Source organism: Leucopleurus acutus, assembly GCF_964270905.1.
Source record: "Leucopleurus acutus genome assembly, chromosome: 10".
NCBI lineage: Eukaryota > Metazoa > Chordata > Mammalia > Artiodactyla > Delphinidae > Leucopleurus > Leucopleurus acutus.
Genome location: NC_139153.1, coordinates 103,377,234 through 103,392,769, shown reverse-complemented (window position 1 = coordinate 103,392,769; position 15,536 = coordinate 103,377,234). Strand labels below are relative to the sequence as shown.

The 15,536-nt window shown below is 44.8% G+C and overlaps 1 protein-coding gene across 2 annotated transcripts in view; it reads left to right on the top strand.

Moving 5' to 3' along the window:
• Positions 1-286: 286 nt before the first annotated feature.
• The window catches only part of RIPK1 (receptor interacting serine/threonine kinase 1), a 34,546-nt gene continuing 19,296 nt past the window's right edge, over positions 287-15,536 (top strand). The window contains exons 1-4 of one of the 2 annotated variants that reach the window (XM_082848902.1): positions 287-407; positions 11,276-11,498; positions 12,303-12,459; positions 15,200-15,337. In XM_082848902.1, coding sequence (XP_082705028.1) covers positions 11,347-11,498; positions 12,303-12,459; positions 15,200-15,337 — 447 coding nt within the window. In that variant the 5' untranslated portion in view covers positions 287-407; positions 11,276-11,346. Of the gene's footprint in view, positions 408-599; positions 1,140-11,275; positions 11,499-12,302; positions 12,460-15,199; positions 15,338-15,536 lie in introns of those variants that run through there. The other variant, XM_082848903.1, reaches the window with a different exon arrangement.

The window sequence follows — 15,536 nt, the reverse complement described above, 5'->3', positions numbered from 1 at the left end:
CCTGGGTAAGCAACCCAGTGCCTCCCGAGCTGCCTGTCCCGCCTGGGAGGTTTCCGTGAGTGGTTTCTATGGCTCGGCGCACTAACTCTCTTCTCTTGGCCTCCCAATCCCGCTCTGAAACACAGCAAAGCCGCGATCCTCTGGGTTTTAAAAAGCGGCCAGGAGGCCCCGCCGGGCGCGGGGCGGGCACTCTCGTCGTCCTCCTCCGGGGCAGGAGCGGGCGCGGAGGCGGAGCGAGCAGTCCACGCCTTCCGCCAGCCAAGCTCCTTCAGTCGGCCCGCAGGCGACGCGGACACCGGACCGGCCTCCCGGAGCGCGGGGCCCGGCGACGCACCCGGAGGGGAGCCGGAGCGCGCGGACGCGCTGGGCTGCACGCGGCGGACGGCAGGCCCGCGGAGCCGGGCGCGGTGAGCTGACTGCTCCGTCCCGGCGCCCCCCCCGCCGCCCCGGTCAGGCTCGGCTCGCACCCCAGCCCCGCGCCGGCGAGGCTGCCGGGCGTCGGAGCAACTCCGGGCTGCCCCCGCCGCCTCTTCCCTCACCCGGTCTCGGGCCTGGGGAAGTTTCCTGCGGAAGCGAAAGCGAATCCTTTCGCGAAAGCGAAAGCGAAGCGGTGGCGCAGATAGTCTCGCGGGTGGGCCTCCGACCAGGGCCGGGGCTTCCGCTCCGGCGCACGGGCGGTGGGCGGGCGGGCGACGACGCTCCCGGAGGTCAGGCGGTGGGCGTGATCCGTGGCGTTCCGGGAAGGCGGGCGCAGAAGAGACGGGCTTGTTTCTGGCTGGGGGTTTCGGTCTGTCCGGACAGGGCGGACACCTGCCTTGGGCGCGATAACGGCGTGAAGTAGGAACAGACTGTCGGGTGGCCACCGTTGTTTTGGGGGATGGTGGGTTTTCCTTGCTGTGCCCTTAAGCCTCAGCGGTGCGTGCTCTCGCCGCAACAGGGTTACGCAGGCGTCCCAGGCCGGGCCTCCTCCCCCGCCCTTCGGAAGGACCTTTGACTGGGGCGCTGGGGTCGCCGCGAACTGCGAAGCAGTCAGAAGTGTTTCCGCGTTGTCTTAGGCGTGTGCTGACAAGTGGGAAAGGAGGGTTAACGGCGACGAAGGGGGGGTTGCTGTCACCCTAGAAGGCGTCTTCTGTTCGGTGGTCAGTGGTGTGTGCTTTTACGAAATGTTCATAATCTCTTGAGAGTTTTTGTTTCTGTTTCTGTTTTAACATCTTTATTGGAGTATAATTGCTTTACAGTGGTGTGTTAGTTGCTGCTGTATAACAAAGTGAATCAGCTATACATATACGTATATCCCCATGTTTACTCCCTCTTGCGTCTCCCTCCCTCCCACCCTCCCTATCCCACCCCTCTAGGTGGTCACAAAGCACCGAGCTGATCTCCCTGTGCTATGCGGCTGCTTCCCACTAGCTATCTGTTTTACATTTGGTAGTGGATATATGTCCATGCCACTCTCTCACTTTGTCCCAGCTTACCCTTCCCCCTCCCCATGTCCTCAAGTCCATTCTCTACGTCTGCATCTTTATTCCTGTCCTGCTCCTAAATTCTTCAGAACCATTTTTTATTTTTTAGATTTCATATATATGTGTTAGCATACAGTATTTGTTTTTCTCTTTCTGACTTACTTCACTCTGTATGACAGACTCTAGGTCCATCCACCTCACTACAAATAACTCAATTTCGTTTCTTTTTATTGATCAGTAATATTCCATTGTACATATGTGCCACATCTTTATCCATTCATCTGTCAAGGGACACTTAGGTTGCTTCCATGTCCTGGCTACACACATACATTTCTATTCTTCGTTCGGGTTGTTCTTGGTTTCTTGAGAGTTTTGTAGAGGATAAGTTACATCCTTTTTTCCTAAGCATCGGACAAAACCCCACAAAAGGGGTGTTGGTTGTTCATTTCTTTGTCTCCTGCTGATCGTCTGGCTCTTCCTTGCTCGTGTATCTTGGACAAAGCCTGAGGCTGTTATATTCAACCAACTTTCCAGAAGTCCTTTGGCCTTTAGACCACTATTACTTCTCCCCCGATTTACACATGAAGAAATCAAGGCAGGAGTGAGCTTTGGAGCGTAGAGTGACTTCTTACCTGATCTGCATTTTGTAACCATCAGGTAGGTGCAAGAGTAGGGAGGAAATTATAGTCTATTATAAATTTGGAAAACTGCAGCCCTTCTAAACACAAAAGGTGAAGACTGAGCTTGCTTAAAATATTTGGGGGTATATCATCATCATCACTATTATTACTGATAAAACAGCAATAACAGTTAACTTTCATTTTCCTCTGTCTGAGCTATATTGCACACCAGAGCTATATTGTACTTTCAGGTTTGTGACTATTAATGAGAATTAAGAAAAAAATCCCTAAATAGCAATTTCCAAAATCGCACATTACTATTGGGTGCTTATTAATCCACAACATGTTAATACCACCAGTATGATCTGGGAATTTGAGAAATACACAGAGCTTCCCATGCTTTGGTTGGATATCATACTCTGGCAAAAATGATCATGTTAGTTAACCTGTAGAATATTGATTTCGAACCACTTAGTTTCATATGTTTTTTAAATGTAGTCTGTACGTTCCCTATGTTTCTGACTGTCGCATACTTATTTAGTATAGGTGAGCAGTTGTAAGATTAAGTCTTTGCATCTGATTTTAACAAAGACATTATTGGTTGCTCTCTAGAGAAGTAGCATGTGTTAGTGAGCTGATAGCAGAAGTTTGCGTGAAGAGATACAGGCTGAGTTCCAGGATCTGCTACTTTAGGTGAATCATTAAACTCCAGATTTTAGTTTCTTTATTTGTAAATCGGAACGATTCAAATTGGTACGTCAGAGGGTCATAATGTGGTAACGTACATGATAACGCTGGGTTGAACTCTTCCAGTCTCTTCTCTCTTGCTCAGCATTTAGATCTTCCTTGCGCAGAGCTCTTGTGTATCTGGGGCAAAGTATCAAACAGTTATAATCAAAGAACCTTGAGAGATCCCCATTGGATACCTGAGTAAAAACAGAGTTCTGTTAGCAGGGAAAAAGGGGGGCGTGACAGATAGGCAGCCAGCATTTTCTGTCAGACTCATTATGTATGGTCATCATTGAAAAATTGAAAAAACAGTCCTCTACCACTTAAAGGTAAATATGAATATTTTTTAAAGTTTAAAAAAATTGTTTTTTAAGGTATAACATACACAGAAAAGTACACAAGTCATAACTGTTCAGCTGTATTAAGTATCACAAAGTAAACATTAAGAAGAAATGAGACATTGCCATCACTCCTGAAGCCCCTGCGCTTTCTGTGATTCACAGCCTCCTGCTTCCACCTAATAGGAACTACTGTCTTGACTGTGTATATTGTAGATGAGTTTTGCCTGTTTTTTTGGTATTATATATTGTTAATAATTTGTATTTTCCCCCAGTTTTACTGAGGTATAATTGACTAACAAAATTGAATATAGATATGAATATTTTGATATATAGACTTACCCTGCCTTAGAAGATAATTTGTGAAGTTTCTTGGGATTTTCAGTTAATTTCAATGGAAAAGATTTGCTTCCCTAAGTCCCTGAATTAAATATACAGAAAACAATAAATTCCATTAAAATAGATATTCTTTGTTGAAATTAATCATAAGACGACATAACAGGCTAGTGTGCCTTCATTAAGTACCCTGTAACATGGCTTTGTAATGTAGTTTTCTACCTGCCTACATTCAGTGTTTTTGTGACTCTTGGGTATCTAAGTTACTCACAAGTCCTTCCTAAGATATTCAGTGCTTATAAAGTTGAATCATTCATGGAGAAATAGTGGGGGAAACAGTAAAAACAAAAGAAATCATTGGAAACCATGCAAAAGGTGCATAAGGTTAAGTAAGACCAGACTAAACCAGCAAACCGCAGACTGAGGAGAACCAGCTGGGGTCAGGAGCCAGCCTCACAAAGTGCAGCCGACCCGTGAGGAGGCTCCCCTCCCCTGAGCTCCGTCGCACTTGTAGGAGGCACTGCAGGTCCTAGTTGGTCTTGGCAGCTCTGAGGAGACAAGACCTGGGCTGAAGCAGAGAGCTGAATCTTAACACCCCATGGGCATATTTCAGGGCATGGTTATAATTCCTTCCTGTTTCTTTACTCTGTCTGTGAGCCTTTTTTTTTTTTTTTTTTTTTTGCGGTACGCAGGCTTCTCACTGTTGTGGCCTCTCCCGTTGTGGAGCACAGGCTCCGGACGCGCAGGCTCAGCGGCCATGGCTCACGGGCCCAGCCGCTCCGCGGCATGTGGGATCTTCCCGGACCGGGACACGAACCCGTGTTCCCTGTATCGGCAGGCGGACTCTCAACCACTGCGCCACCAGGGAAGCCCTGTGAGCCTTTTTTAATGTTACTAAACATTGATACATAACGTCATTTTTGAAAACTGCTAGATGTATTTCATAGTGTGAATGGGTCATAACTTATTCTCCCTTATCCTGTATCTGTTTTATGTGCTTTTGCTGTTTTACCTAATGTTACTGGGAACATCCTTGTACATACTCTGTATCAGCATCTCTGATTTCATTCCTTAGAATAAAGAACTACTGAGTGAAGGAATTATTCCCTTTTAAAAAATAAATGTTATTATAAAGGTAATTCATGTTTATTGTAGAAAATTTGGAAAATGTAGTAGAAGTGTAAAGAAGTAAAAATCACCCAACCATCCAGATATCCTTGCTCACATTTTCGTGTCTTTCACTGTGTCTTTTTTCCTGTACATATGTCTGTATGTATAGCTAGCCATCTACCTGTTAATATATTGGTTGTATAATATTACATCTTATGAATGTTCTATAATTCGTTTAACTATATTCTTTATTTTTGGATGATTAAATAATTCTTGTATTTAAAAAATTATGTATTTAATGACCAACTGCCATATGTCAGGTTCTGTGCTGGGCACTGTAGACAGTGCATAAGACAGACAGTTTCCTGCCTTCTGTGAGCTTAATTGAAATAACTCCCAAATTACAGCTGTCCTGTTTCAAAGGGGAAGTACTGGGTGCTGTGAAAATGTCTAACGGGAAGATGTAGGATGGCTTTCCTGAGGAAATGACGTTTCTGAGACCCGAAGGAGGAACAGCTTCTAGCCAGGAGAAGAATGTGCCCTCAGAGGGCTTGTAGGGGAGAGTGGGACAGATAACTCAGCCTCCCTCCACCCCACCCCACGCTCACAAGGACTGGTCAGTAGAGAGCTGCTGAGAAGAGTGATCCCAGATGCACACTCGTATTCTGAAAGCCTGGGAAACAGGATGAACGTGGAAGCGTATGGCTCGTTGGGCCGATCGTAGCCAGAACTGTAAAGCAGGCAACACATGTGTTTTCACATATTTTTTCTCACATAATCCTTAGCAGTCTTGTGAGGCAGTCATTATTATTCCTTTTGCCAATGAGGAAATTGAGGCTTATGTAAGTTACCCAAGACACAGGGCTGATAAATGAGAGCTAGAGTTCATATGAGAGAAAAGCCTGTGCTCTTTGCACCATCATAATGGCTTCTGGTACCTCACCTTCAGTCCGTGACTCACCCCTGTCCCCTCCATCTTTATGCCCTTTATCTGGGCAGCCTCCCTCAACCCCTGTCTCTGCCCCGCAGATGTGCTTCTTTCCAGAGGGTACTTCCTCTTGCTTGGAAAGTCTCCTGTTACAGGAAAATGGTTCATAGCATCATCTTCCGTGCTGATACGTGAGCTTTGTTGGGGTGGCAGGGCCCACCGAAACCTTTGTACAGGATGTAGACTGTTGGTTGCCTGAGCCAGACTGCAGCAGCCCATTGCACAGGATTGCTGTCAGCCTAGGCATTTTCAGAAATCCCTTCAGGTACTTTCAAACAAACAAACAACTTCCTGCCCCCAACATTTCATTAAGAAAAATTTCAAAGTGCAAAGTTAAAAAGATTTTACACCTGCAGCTAACATCATACTCAACAGTGAAAAACTGAAAGCTTTTCCTCTAAGATCAGAAACAAGACAGGAATTCCCTGGCGGTCCAGTGGTTAGGACTCTGCACTCTCACTGCTGAGGGCCAGGGTACAATCCCTGGTCTGGGAACTAAGATCCCACAAGCTGCATGCATGCAAGTTGCGGCCAAACCAAAAAAAACAGAATCAGTTACAAGACAAGGATGTCCACTCTTGCCACTTTTATTTAACATAGTATTGGAAGTCCTAGCCAGAACTATTAGGCAAGAAAAAGAAAAGGCATACCAATTGGAAAGAAAGCAATAAAGCTGTCACTGTTTGCAGGTGGCGTGATATTTTGCATAGAAAACTAAAGACCCCATCAAAAAACTGTTAGAACTAATGAACAATTTCAGCAATGTTGTAGGATACAAAATCAGTATACAAAAATATTTTGCATTTTTATATACTAATAATGAGCTATTAGAAAGAGAAATTAAGAAAACAGTCCCATTTATAATTGCATCAAAAAGAGTAAAATATCTAGGAATAAATTTAACCAGGGAGATGAAAGACTTATATACTGAAAACTTCAAGATATTGAGGAAAGAAATTGAAGAAGACGCAAATAAATGGAAATAGTCCATGCTCGTGAATGGGGAGAATTAATATTGTTAAAATGTCCGTACCACAGATTCAGTGCAGTTCCCATAAAAATTCCAATGACATTTTTCATAGAAATTGAACAGATAATCCTAAAATTTCTGTAGAAACACAAAAGACCCCAAGTCATCAAAACAATCTTGAGAAAGAACAAAGCTGGAGATAACACACTTCCCAAACTGTATTACAAAGTTATAGTAATCAAAACAGTATAGCACCAGCATAAACACACATATACATCAAGGGAACAGAATAGACAGCCCAGAAATAAGCTCACACATAAATGATCAGTTAACTTACAAAAGAGCCAAGAATACAGATGGTCCACAACTTATGATGGTTTGACTTATAATTTTTTAACTTTATGATGGTGCAAAGCAATAGGCATTAAGTAGAAATCACACTTTGAATTTTTATCTTTTCCCAGGCTAGTGGTATGTGGTATGAAATTCTCTTATGATGCTGGGCAGCAGCAGGGAGCTGCAGCTCCTGGTCAGCCATGCAGTCACGAGGATAAACAGCCAATACGCTTACAACCATTCTGTACCCATACAGCTATTCTGTTTCAGTATTCATCAAATTATAAGAGATATTCAACACTTTTTCATACAACAGACTTTTTGTTAGATGAGTTTGCCCAACTGTAGGCTAGTGTAAGTGTTTTGAGCATATTTAAGGTAGGCTAGGCTGAAAATGGGGAAAGGACTGTGTCTTCAATAAATGGTGTTGAGAAAATTGGACAGCCACATGCTAAAGAATTAAACTGGATCACTGTTTTACACCATACACGATAACTAACTCAAGATGGATTAAAGATTTGAATGCAAAACCTGAAACCATAAATCTCCTCGAGGAAAACATAGACAGTAAGCTCCTTGGCATTGGTCTTGGTGACGATTTTTCAAATATGACATCAAAAGTAAAAGCAACGAAAGCAAAAATAAGCAAGTGGGACTATCAAACTAAAAAGCTTCTGGACATCAAAGGAAACCATCAACAAGATAAAAAGGGAGCCTACTGAATGGAAAAAAATATTTGCAAATCATGTATCTGATAAGGGGTTATTAACAAAAAATATATAAAGAACTCACACAACTCAATAACGACAAAAAAATATGTTTAAAAAATGGGCAGAATATCTGAATAGACTTTTTAAGAAGATATTTATTTATTTATTTATTTATTTATTTATTTACTTGGTTGCACTGGGTCTTAGTTGTGGCAGGCTGGCACCTCAGTTGTGGCTCACTGGCTTCTTGGTCGTGGCACTCAGGCTCCTTAGTTGTGGCATGCGAACTCAGTTGCGGCATGCATGTGGGATCTAGTTCCCTGACCAGTGATCGAACCCAGGCCCCCTGCATTGGGAGCTCGGCGTCTTAACCACTGCCCCACCAGGGAAGTCCCTGAATAGACATTTTTCTTAAGACATCCAGGTGGTAAAGAGGCACGTGAAAAGATGCTCAACAATATTATCGTCAGGGAAGTGCAAATCAAAATCACAATGAGATACCACCTCACACCTTTAGAATGGCTATTATCAAAAAGAAAAATAACTTCTGGCGAGGATATGGAGAAAAGGGAACTCTTGTGCATTGTTGTTGGGAGTATAAATTGGTGCAGCCACTATGGAAAACAGTATAGAAGGTCCTCAAAAAATTAAGCATAGAACTACCATATGATCCAGCAATTCCACTCTTGGATATTTACCTGAAGAACATGAAAACACTCACTTAAAAAGATATATGCATCCCTATGTTCATTGCAGCACTATTTATAACAGCCAAGATATGGAAACAACCTAAGTGTCCATCGATGGATGAATGGATAAAGAAGATGTGGTCTACATACAATGGAATATTACTCAGCCATAAAAAGAATGAAATCTTGCCATTTGCAGCAATATGGAAGGACCTCAAGGGCATTATGCTGAGTGAGATAAGTCAGACAGAGAAACAAATATTGCATGATCTCATGTATATGTGGTATCTTAAATTTAAAGAAACAAGCTCATTGACACAGACAACAGATTGGTGGTTACCAGAGGAAGGGAGTTGGTGTGGGTGGGAGAAATGGGTGAAGGGGTCACAAGGTAAAAACAAAACAAAACAAAACAATAAAAAATCAAGAGCTGCAAAGTGCAGTGTGGAATCCTGGATTGGATCCTGGAGCAAAAACGGAAATTAGTAGAAAAACTGGTGAAATCAGAAGAAAGCAGTGTTCAGTTAATGGTGACATACCAATGTTAGTTTCTTAGTTTTGACAAATGTACTATTAGGACAAATGGGTGAGGGGTGTATGGGAAAAAAATGAAAAATATGTAGAAACAAAAAAGTAAAATTAAAGATTTTACAGTGAACTCTCATGTATGCAGTATTTATACCATTTTACTCTGCTTGCTCTATCATGTAATTATCCATATACTTATCCCTCTCTCTGTCCACCAGGCTATCGGTCTGCAAGGTAAATTGCCCATAAATATTTCAGCATGCATACCACTAACAAGTTCAGCATGTTTACAGATTTTTCTAGATGTAAAATTTGCCTGCGGTTCTGCAGTGTACATTTGTTGGGTGTTGACAGATGGTTTTGCTTGTGTAACCCAAACCCCCACTGAGATGGTAGAACATTACCTTCACCCCCAGAATGGTCCCTCGCCCCGTCCCTGGGCAACCGGTTTCCACCACAGATGAGTCTGACTGTTCTAAAACTTCATGTAAATGAAGTTATATACTATGGATCCTTTGATATCTTCTCTACCTTAGCATAATGTTCTTGTTACTCTTCCACATTGTTGTGTGTATTAGGTCATTGCTTTTTATTGCTGAGTAGTAGAGTCCATCTGTGAACACACCACAGGGTGCTTTTTTGGCCCATTCTCCTACTGATGGACAACTGTTTCCAGTTTTGGATGGTCATGACTAAAGCTGCTCTGAGCATTGTACAGGTCTTTGGGGACATATGCTTGCATTTCCCTTGGGATTTTCTCAGGTGATTGTACCATTTTGTGTTCCCACCAGCAGCGTGTGAGGATTCCGGCTCACTGGCATGCGGTGGTGGCCGTTTTAATTCTGGATACTCCGGTGGGTGTGTACTGGTGTCACATGTTGGGCCCCAAGGATTTTTATTTTTCATTTCAGTTTGGGAAAGATAAATGAATGAAGGAAGAAAGAAAGAAGGATGAAGCAAATAGCTGTGTTTTGAGATTACACATACTGCATACTTTCCGGCCCTGTGTTCAAAGTCTCCAATCCTCGTCCTTTCCATATCTTCCTACTCTTTTTAGATAGTGCATTGTTCTCTTTGTATTCTTCAAACTCCTTTTCTTTTGTTCATAATTACTTTAAACCTGTTTATTTCTAAGGATATTCAGTAGTTTAATTACCTGAACAATTGGGGCCTAATACTGCTGTTTGTTGTATATGCTGGGTTTGGCTCCTGGTGGACTTTTTTTTTCCGGTGTTTTATAGTTTTGGAAAGGGAGCACATGTTAAGTTAGGCTTTATTTGTTGGAATCCTGTCTGGTCTGCCTTGGGGGTGTTTAGTTTGCTTTAACCTTATAACCCAGGGATGTCATCAGCCTGTGACCATTTTCTGTATAAAAGTTCTTAATTTGGGGGATCCTGGCCATAAGAGGTAGGAGGAGTGTACATTTAAAGCCCAAATCTATTTGAAGACAAGCCCAAGGTTATGAATTTACACGGAGACTTTTTTTTATACCCCAAGCTCAGTCTAAGACAAACAAGTCCCTTTGCTAGTGGACTGCTTTTTTTGTAGTCCATCCTTTCATTGTGGGGTAGGGTAGCACATTGAGAAGGGCCACGTTAAGGGCAGAGTCTTTGTTCCAACCCTCTTTTCTTGCATGTCCTGACCTCAGCTCCTGTCTGTGGCTGGGTTTTAAACCCTGACCTTTGGATGTTGAGGCTGGTGGTGCCCCACAGGGCCACTTCTTAGCTCTGCTGCTGTAACACGTTACCATAGACTGGGCGGCTTAAACAACAGACATTTATTTCTCGCAGTTCTGGAGGCTGGAAGTCCAAGGTCAAAGCACCAGCAGATCCAGTGTCTAGTGAGGGCCTGCTTCCTGGTGTGCAGATGGCCGGCCATCCTCTCCTTCCACTCTCACGTGGTGGAGAGAAAGGGGGATGGGTGCAGAGAGAGGAGAGGAAGCAAGCTCTCTCCTGTCTTTTTATAAGGCCTCGTGGATGACTAACGTCGTTCCTGAGGCCTCCTTCATGGCCTAATCGCCTCCCAAAGGCCCCACCTCCTAATACTGTCAGAGCTCGGGCTTCAACATACGAATCTGGGGGGCACACGGACGTTCAGCCCACGGCAGCCATCGCGTGGCCCTTGCCCCACATGCTGTTTGTTTTCCGTCCCTGGAGTTCTTTTCCTTTCTGCTGAGCCTAGCTATGCACTTGAATGGATGTTTGTATTATGTTATCCAATGTATACGGGTCCTTTGTAGCAGGAGAGTTTTTAGTCTTTCATGTTGCTAGAAATGAAAGTCTAAGGAAGAAAGATTTGTGGTTGTCTGTGATTCCTGGAAATATGAAAAACTTTCATCTTAGAGACTATAAATCTATCTTCAAAAAATAAAGGCACACCAAGCGCGTGGTGGAACGTTACATACATTTTTTGAATAATGATTTTTTTGCACTGATGTGTCCTCTTATTTTCTTCACAGGGCACAGCTCTGAGGGGAAAAACCAGTTGTGTATTTTGGGGGCATTCTGAGCCTTCAGAAGGAAAGCAGACATGGCCTTGGATGACATTAGGATGAGCTCTACCGAATTCCTGAAGCAGGAGGACCTGGACAGCGGGGGCTTCGGGAAGGTGTCTCTGTGTTTACACAGCTCCCATGAACTCGTGGTCCTGAAGAAGGTGTACACGGGCCCCAAGGGCACCGAGTGAGTTGGGGGCAGAGGCAGATGGGCCACGTGACTGGTCAGGGCGGTGGATACGGGCAGCACAGGCTTTAGAATGAGACAGATGGGGTGCAAGGGTCAGCACCTGGGCTTTATGTCAGATAACCTGAAGGGTGGATATTAACATCCTTGAATCGCTGATGAGGGTTCGGAGGCCGGCTAGGGAAGAGCTCAGGGCTGGTAAATAACGGAAGAAAGCTGAAGAGGAGGCAAAGAGAAAGGGAAGAAGACGCAGGGCAACGCAGGGGCCTCAGGGGCTGATGGAAAGGGAATGGGAGGGAGCAGGAAAGGCGGATGGAAGCCCTTGCTTCACCTTGTTGGTGAGAACCAGCCCTAAGTACAGGAACAAAAAGCTGGTTCATGAATTAGAGGTTCCAGGAACCCTCTCTTTAAGGCAGTTGGTGGCATTGTTTTACTTCCCTCTGTTCTCGCCAGAGTGGTTATGAGAGAGACCGCGTTTTTTATTACACTGTCCAGCACAGTCCTTTTTTCCGGCCGCGTTTCACTGCTGCTGTTCATGTATTGATACTTTGCGTTGATTCGTTCATCCGTGTAACATTTCTTGAGCACTCGCGGCTGGTCACTGGGAGAGAGGAATGTAGAGTGAACGAGCAACTGCTTCGCCTTCCGGAGCTTGTGGTCTGTGTCTGGTAGAGACCAGCACGTGCACAAGGGGTGACAGAGCGTGTGCGGTGATGCCCCACGGAGTCCCAAGCCGTGGCATTTCTGGGGGCAGGAAGGGAGCGGGGCTGCCTGTGTCTGCCTGAACCCCCTTTCCTCCCCCAGGTACGACGAGGCCCTCCTGGAGGAGGGCAGGATGAGGCACAGGCTGCGGCACAGCCGCGTGGTGAAGCTGCTGGGCGTCATCATGGAGGACGGGAACTACTCGCTGGTGATGGAGTACGTGGAGAAGGGCGACCTCATGCGCGCGCTCAAGGCCCAGGTACCCAGGCCCGAGCGCGCGCCCTGCCAGCCCCTTGGTGCACAAGAATCCTTTGTGAATGGCTGGATATTCGGGATTTTCTAAAGTCAGCCCCTCATTAAATCTTCCTTGACTTTCCATGCCCAGAAGGTGGGCTCGCCCTCCTCTCAGTGCCTACAGACAGGTGTCCATCCCTCTCTCGGAGGGTCACCTCTAGGTCTCAGTGTGGTAGGAGGCTTTTGTCAGCCACTCTCAGATCCACAGTTCAGAGGCAGGCACTGTCTTTACGAAGCACGTGGTCTGATGGGTGCGTGCATAATGGATTACAATTAAATATTGATTGATTAAAAGATGTACACTATAGGGCTTCCCTGGTGGCGCAGTGGTTGGGAGTACGCCTGCCGATGCAGGGGACACGGGTTCGTGCCCCGGCCCGGGAGGATCCCACATGCCGCGGAGCGGCTGGGCCCGTGGGCCATGGCCGCTGAGCCTGCGCGTCCAGAGCCTGTGCTCCGCAACGGGAGAGGCCACAGCAGTGAGAGCCCCGCGTACCACCAAAAAAAAAAAAAAAAAAAAAAAAAAGATGTACACTATAATTGACTGTATGAGAAGATGGAATATTAGTGATTGCATTTTGATGCCATTGAAGAAGCTTATAGATTAAATATAGAACATTAGAATAACAATACTGGGTAAGGAAGGCCTAGAACAGGAAGGTTAATATTGCTTTTACCAAAGACAGATAACTTTAAAGCAGTTTTAAAAGTGTACATACCTGTTAAGAGCAAGGCCTTGTGCTCTTTGCCCAGGAAGCAATAGCAAATGTGACACAGACAAGTAACGGGACAGGAAATGAACAATCTGGTGTGGTGTTGTTTTGATAGACATGCTCATAGCGAGCTCTGGGAACACAGAAGAGGGGCTCTCTCCCCAGCGTGGGATGGATGGGAAGGGATTCCAGAAGAAGGAGGCTGGAGCGGGAGTGTGACGGACAAGCAGAGGGTTTGAAGCAGAGAACTGGGGAGTAAGTCACTGTTCCAGGCAGAGGGAAGGGCACGAGCGAAGGAACTAGAGCCTGGCCGGTGTGGGGAACTCAAAGAACTGGGGTGGGCACAGTAGAGAGTGCCCGCGGGGGAGCTACGACTGTCCTTATGGAGATATTCCCCCCTCTTCCCGTCTTCTCCCCTCCCCACCCCCCAGCTGCCTGAAGCTATGTCAGTTTTTCAGTTCTTTTTCAGTCGGACAAATCTCACAGATAGTTGCGGGCAAAGGTAAACGATAGTCACTTACTGGTTGTATTGTAATTTGATCAGACTTCTCTTCTTCCCCATCAAGATATGATCTGTGAAACAAGTAGGCATTTTGATTGGGAGATAAATCGTTTGGGACAAGAGACCTTCTGTGGGATGGATCAGGCTAAGATAAGGTGCATCCGTTGGGGCTCAAGAAGAAATTCAGGAGGATATGAGGGAGACAAACAAAAAGAGGGAAAAAGGGGGATCTACTTGGCATGCTCAGAATTTTTTCCCAAGTCCAGAGGTATACCAAGGAAAAAGGCAGAATCTCTGGCCTTTGTTTTTTCTGTATGTGGTGATCAGGCTACTGATGCTGTAGTGCAGCCACATTGTGACTTCAGATGTTTGGGGGATTGACTTGGGAAGCTAACTTCCATCATTTAAATTTTTTTCCTGTTTATCAGCAACTAACATACACATAAATTTTTAGGAAACAGCCTATTTGTAAACTAGGGACTGCACACATACACACAGACACAGACGCGCACACACACACAGAGTGAGAGTTTGTGTTTTTCAATGTTAAGCAAAACTGTTTAATAGAAACTGAAATTGTCTGTATTAACATTGATATTCATATAACTAGAATACAATTTTAAGTGAGAGTGACTGGAGAATCTACAAAGGCTTGACGTATCTGATACCAAATCACCAAACATGGTAAGTTCACTTCCGCATTGTTTTAACCACATCGTGTCATCTCATAGATTAATCTTTACATGTTTTTTTTTTTTTTTTTTTTTTTGCGGTACACGGGCCTCTCTCTGTTGTGGCCTCTCCCGTTGCGGAGCACAGGCTCCGGACGCGCAGGCTCAGCGGCCATGGCTCACGGGCCCAGCTGCTTCGCGGCATGTGGGATCTTCCCGGACCGGGCCACGAACCTGCATCCCCTGCATTGGCAGGCGGACTCTCAACCACTGCGCCACCAGGGAAGCCCTAATCTTTACATGTTTTTGATCAATGTGAGCACATTCCCTTGTATTCTTTTTTCTCTTAACCTTATTTCATACATACATTTTTATGACACTGTTTACATATTTAATATATAGTAGCACATCATATTAGTACGCCATTGAGAATATTTGTGTTTTTTGTATATATATGCATTCATTCAACAAATATTACAGGCACCATGCAAGGTAGTCAGGACACATCTTAAGTAAATAATAATAATATAGTTTCGTTCTCAAGGAGCTTAATTTTGTAGCATTTTTGCATATTACCATATTGGCGTGGAAGTTTTATTTGTACACTGACAAAGCACAGCACGAACACCCTCAGCAGTTGGGATGAAATCTCTCTTAAAGGGGGGCTTGTTTTGCAATGACAGCCGTGCTGCAGGGCCTGATAGAAGGAAACCTGGTCTCTCTGTCCTAAGGTTCAGACCCCACTACTCTTGAAGGAAACGGTTGCTTTGGCCTCTTTGATTACCTTTCCATTCACGGACTTACTATCACTCGTTTTAGATCAGTATCCCTCTCTCTGTGAAAGGAAGGATAATTATGGAGACCATTGAAGGAATGCGCTACTTACACGGAGAAGGTGTGATACACAAGGACCTCAAGCCTGAAAATATCCTCGTCGATGGTGACTTTCACATTAAGGTAAACCATAGTCAAGGCTTCTGGAGGACTGGGGTAATTTTCGTTTGTAATTGTCCGCCGTAAATCCATTTTCGGACGTGATACACGCTAAAGGAAGAGCTGGCGCAGCTCGTAGCTGGTGATGGTGGTGCCGGAAAGCGCTACCAAGGAAGGACAAGCAAGATGCAGATTTGATGGAGTTGATATTTTTTATTTATTC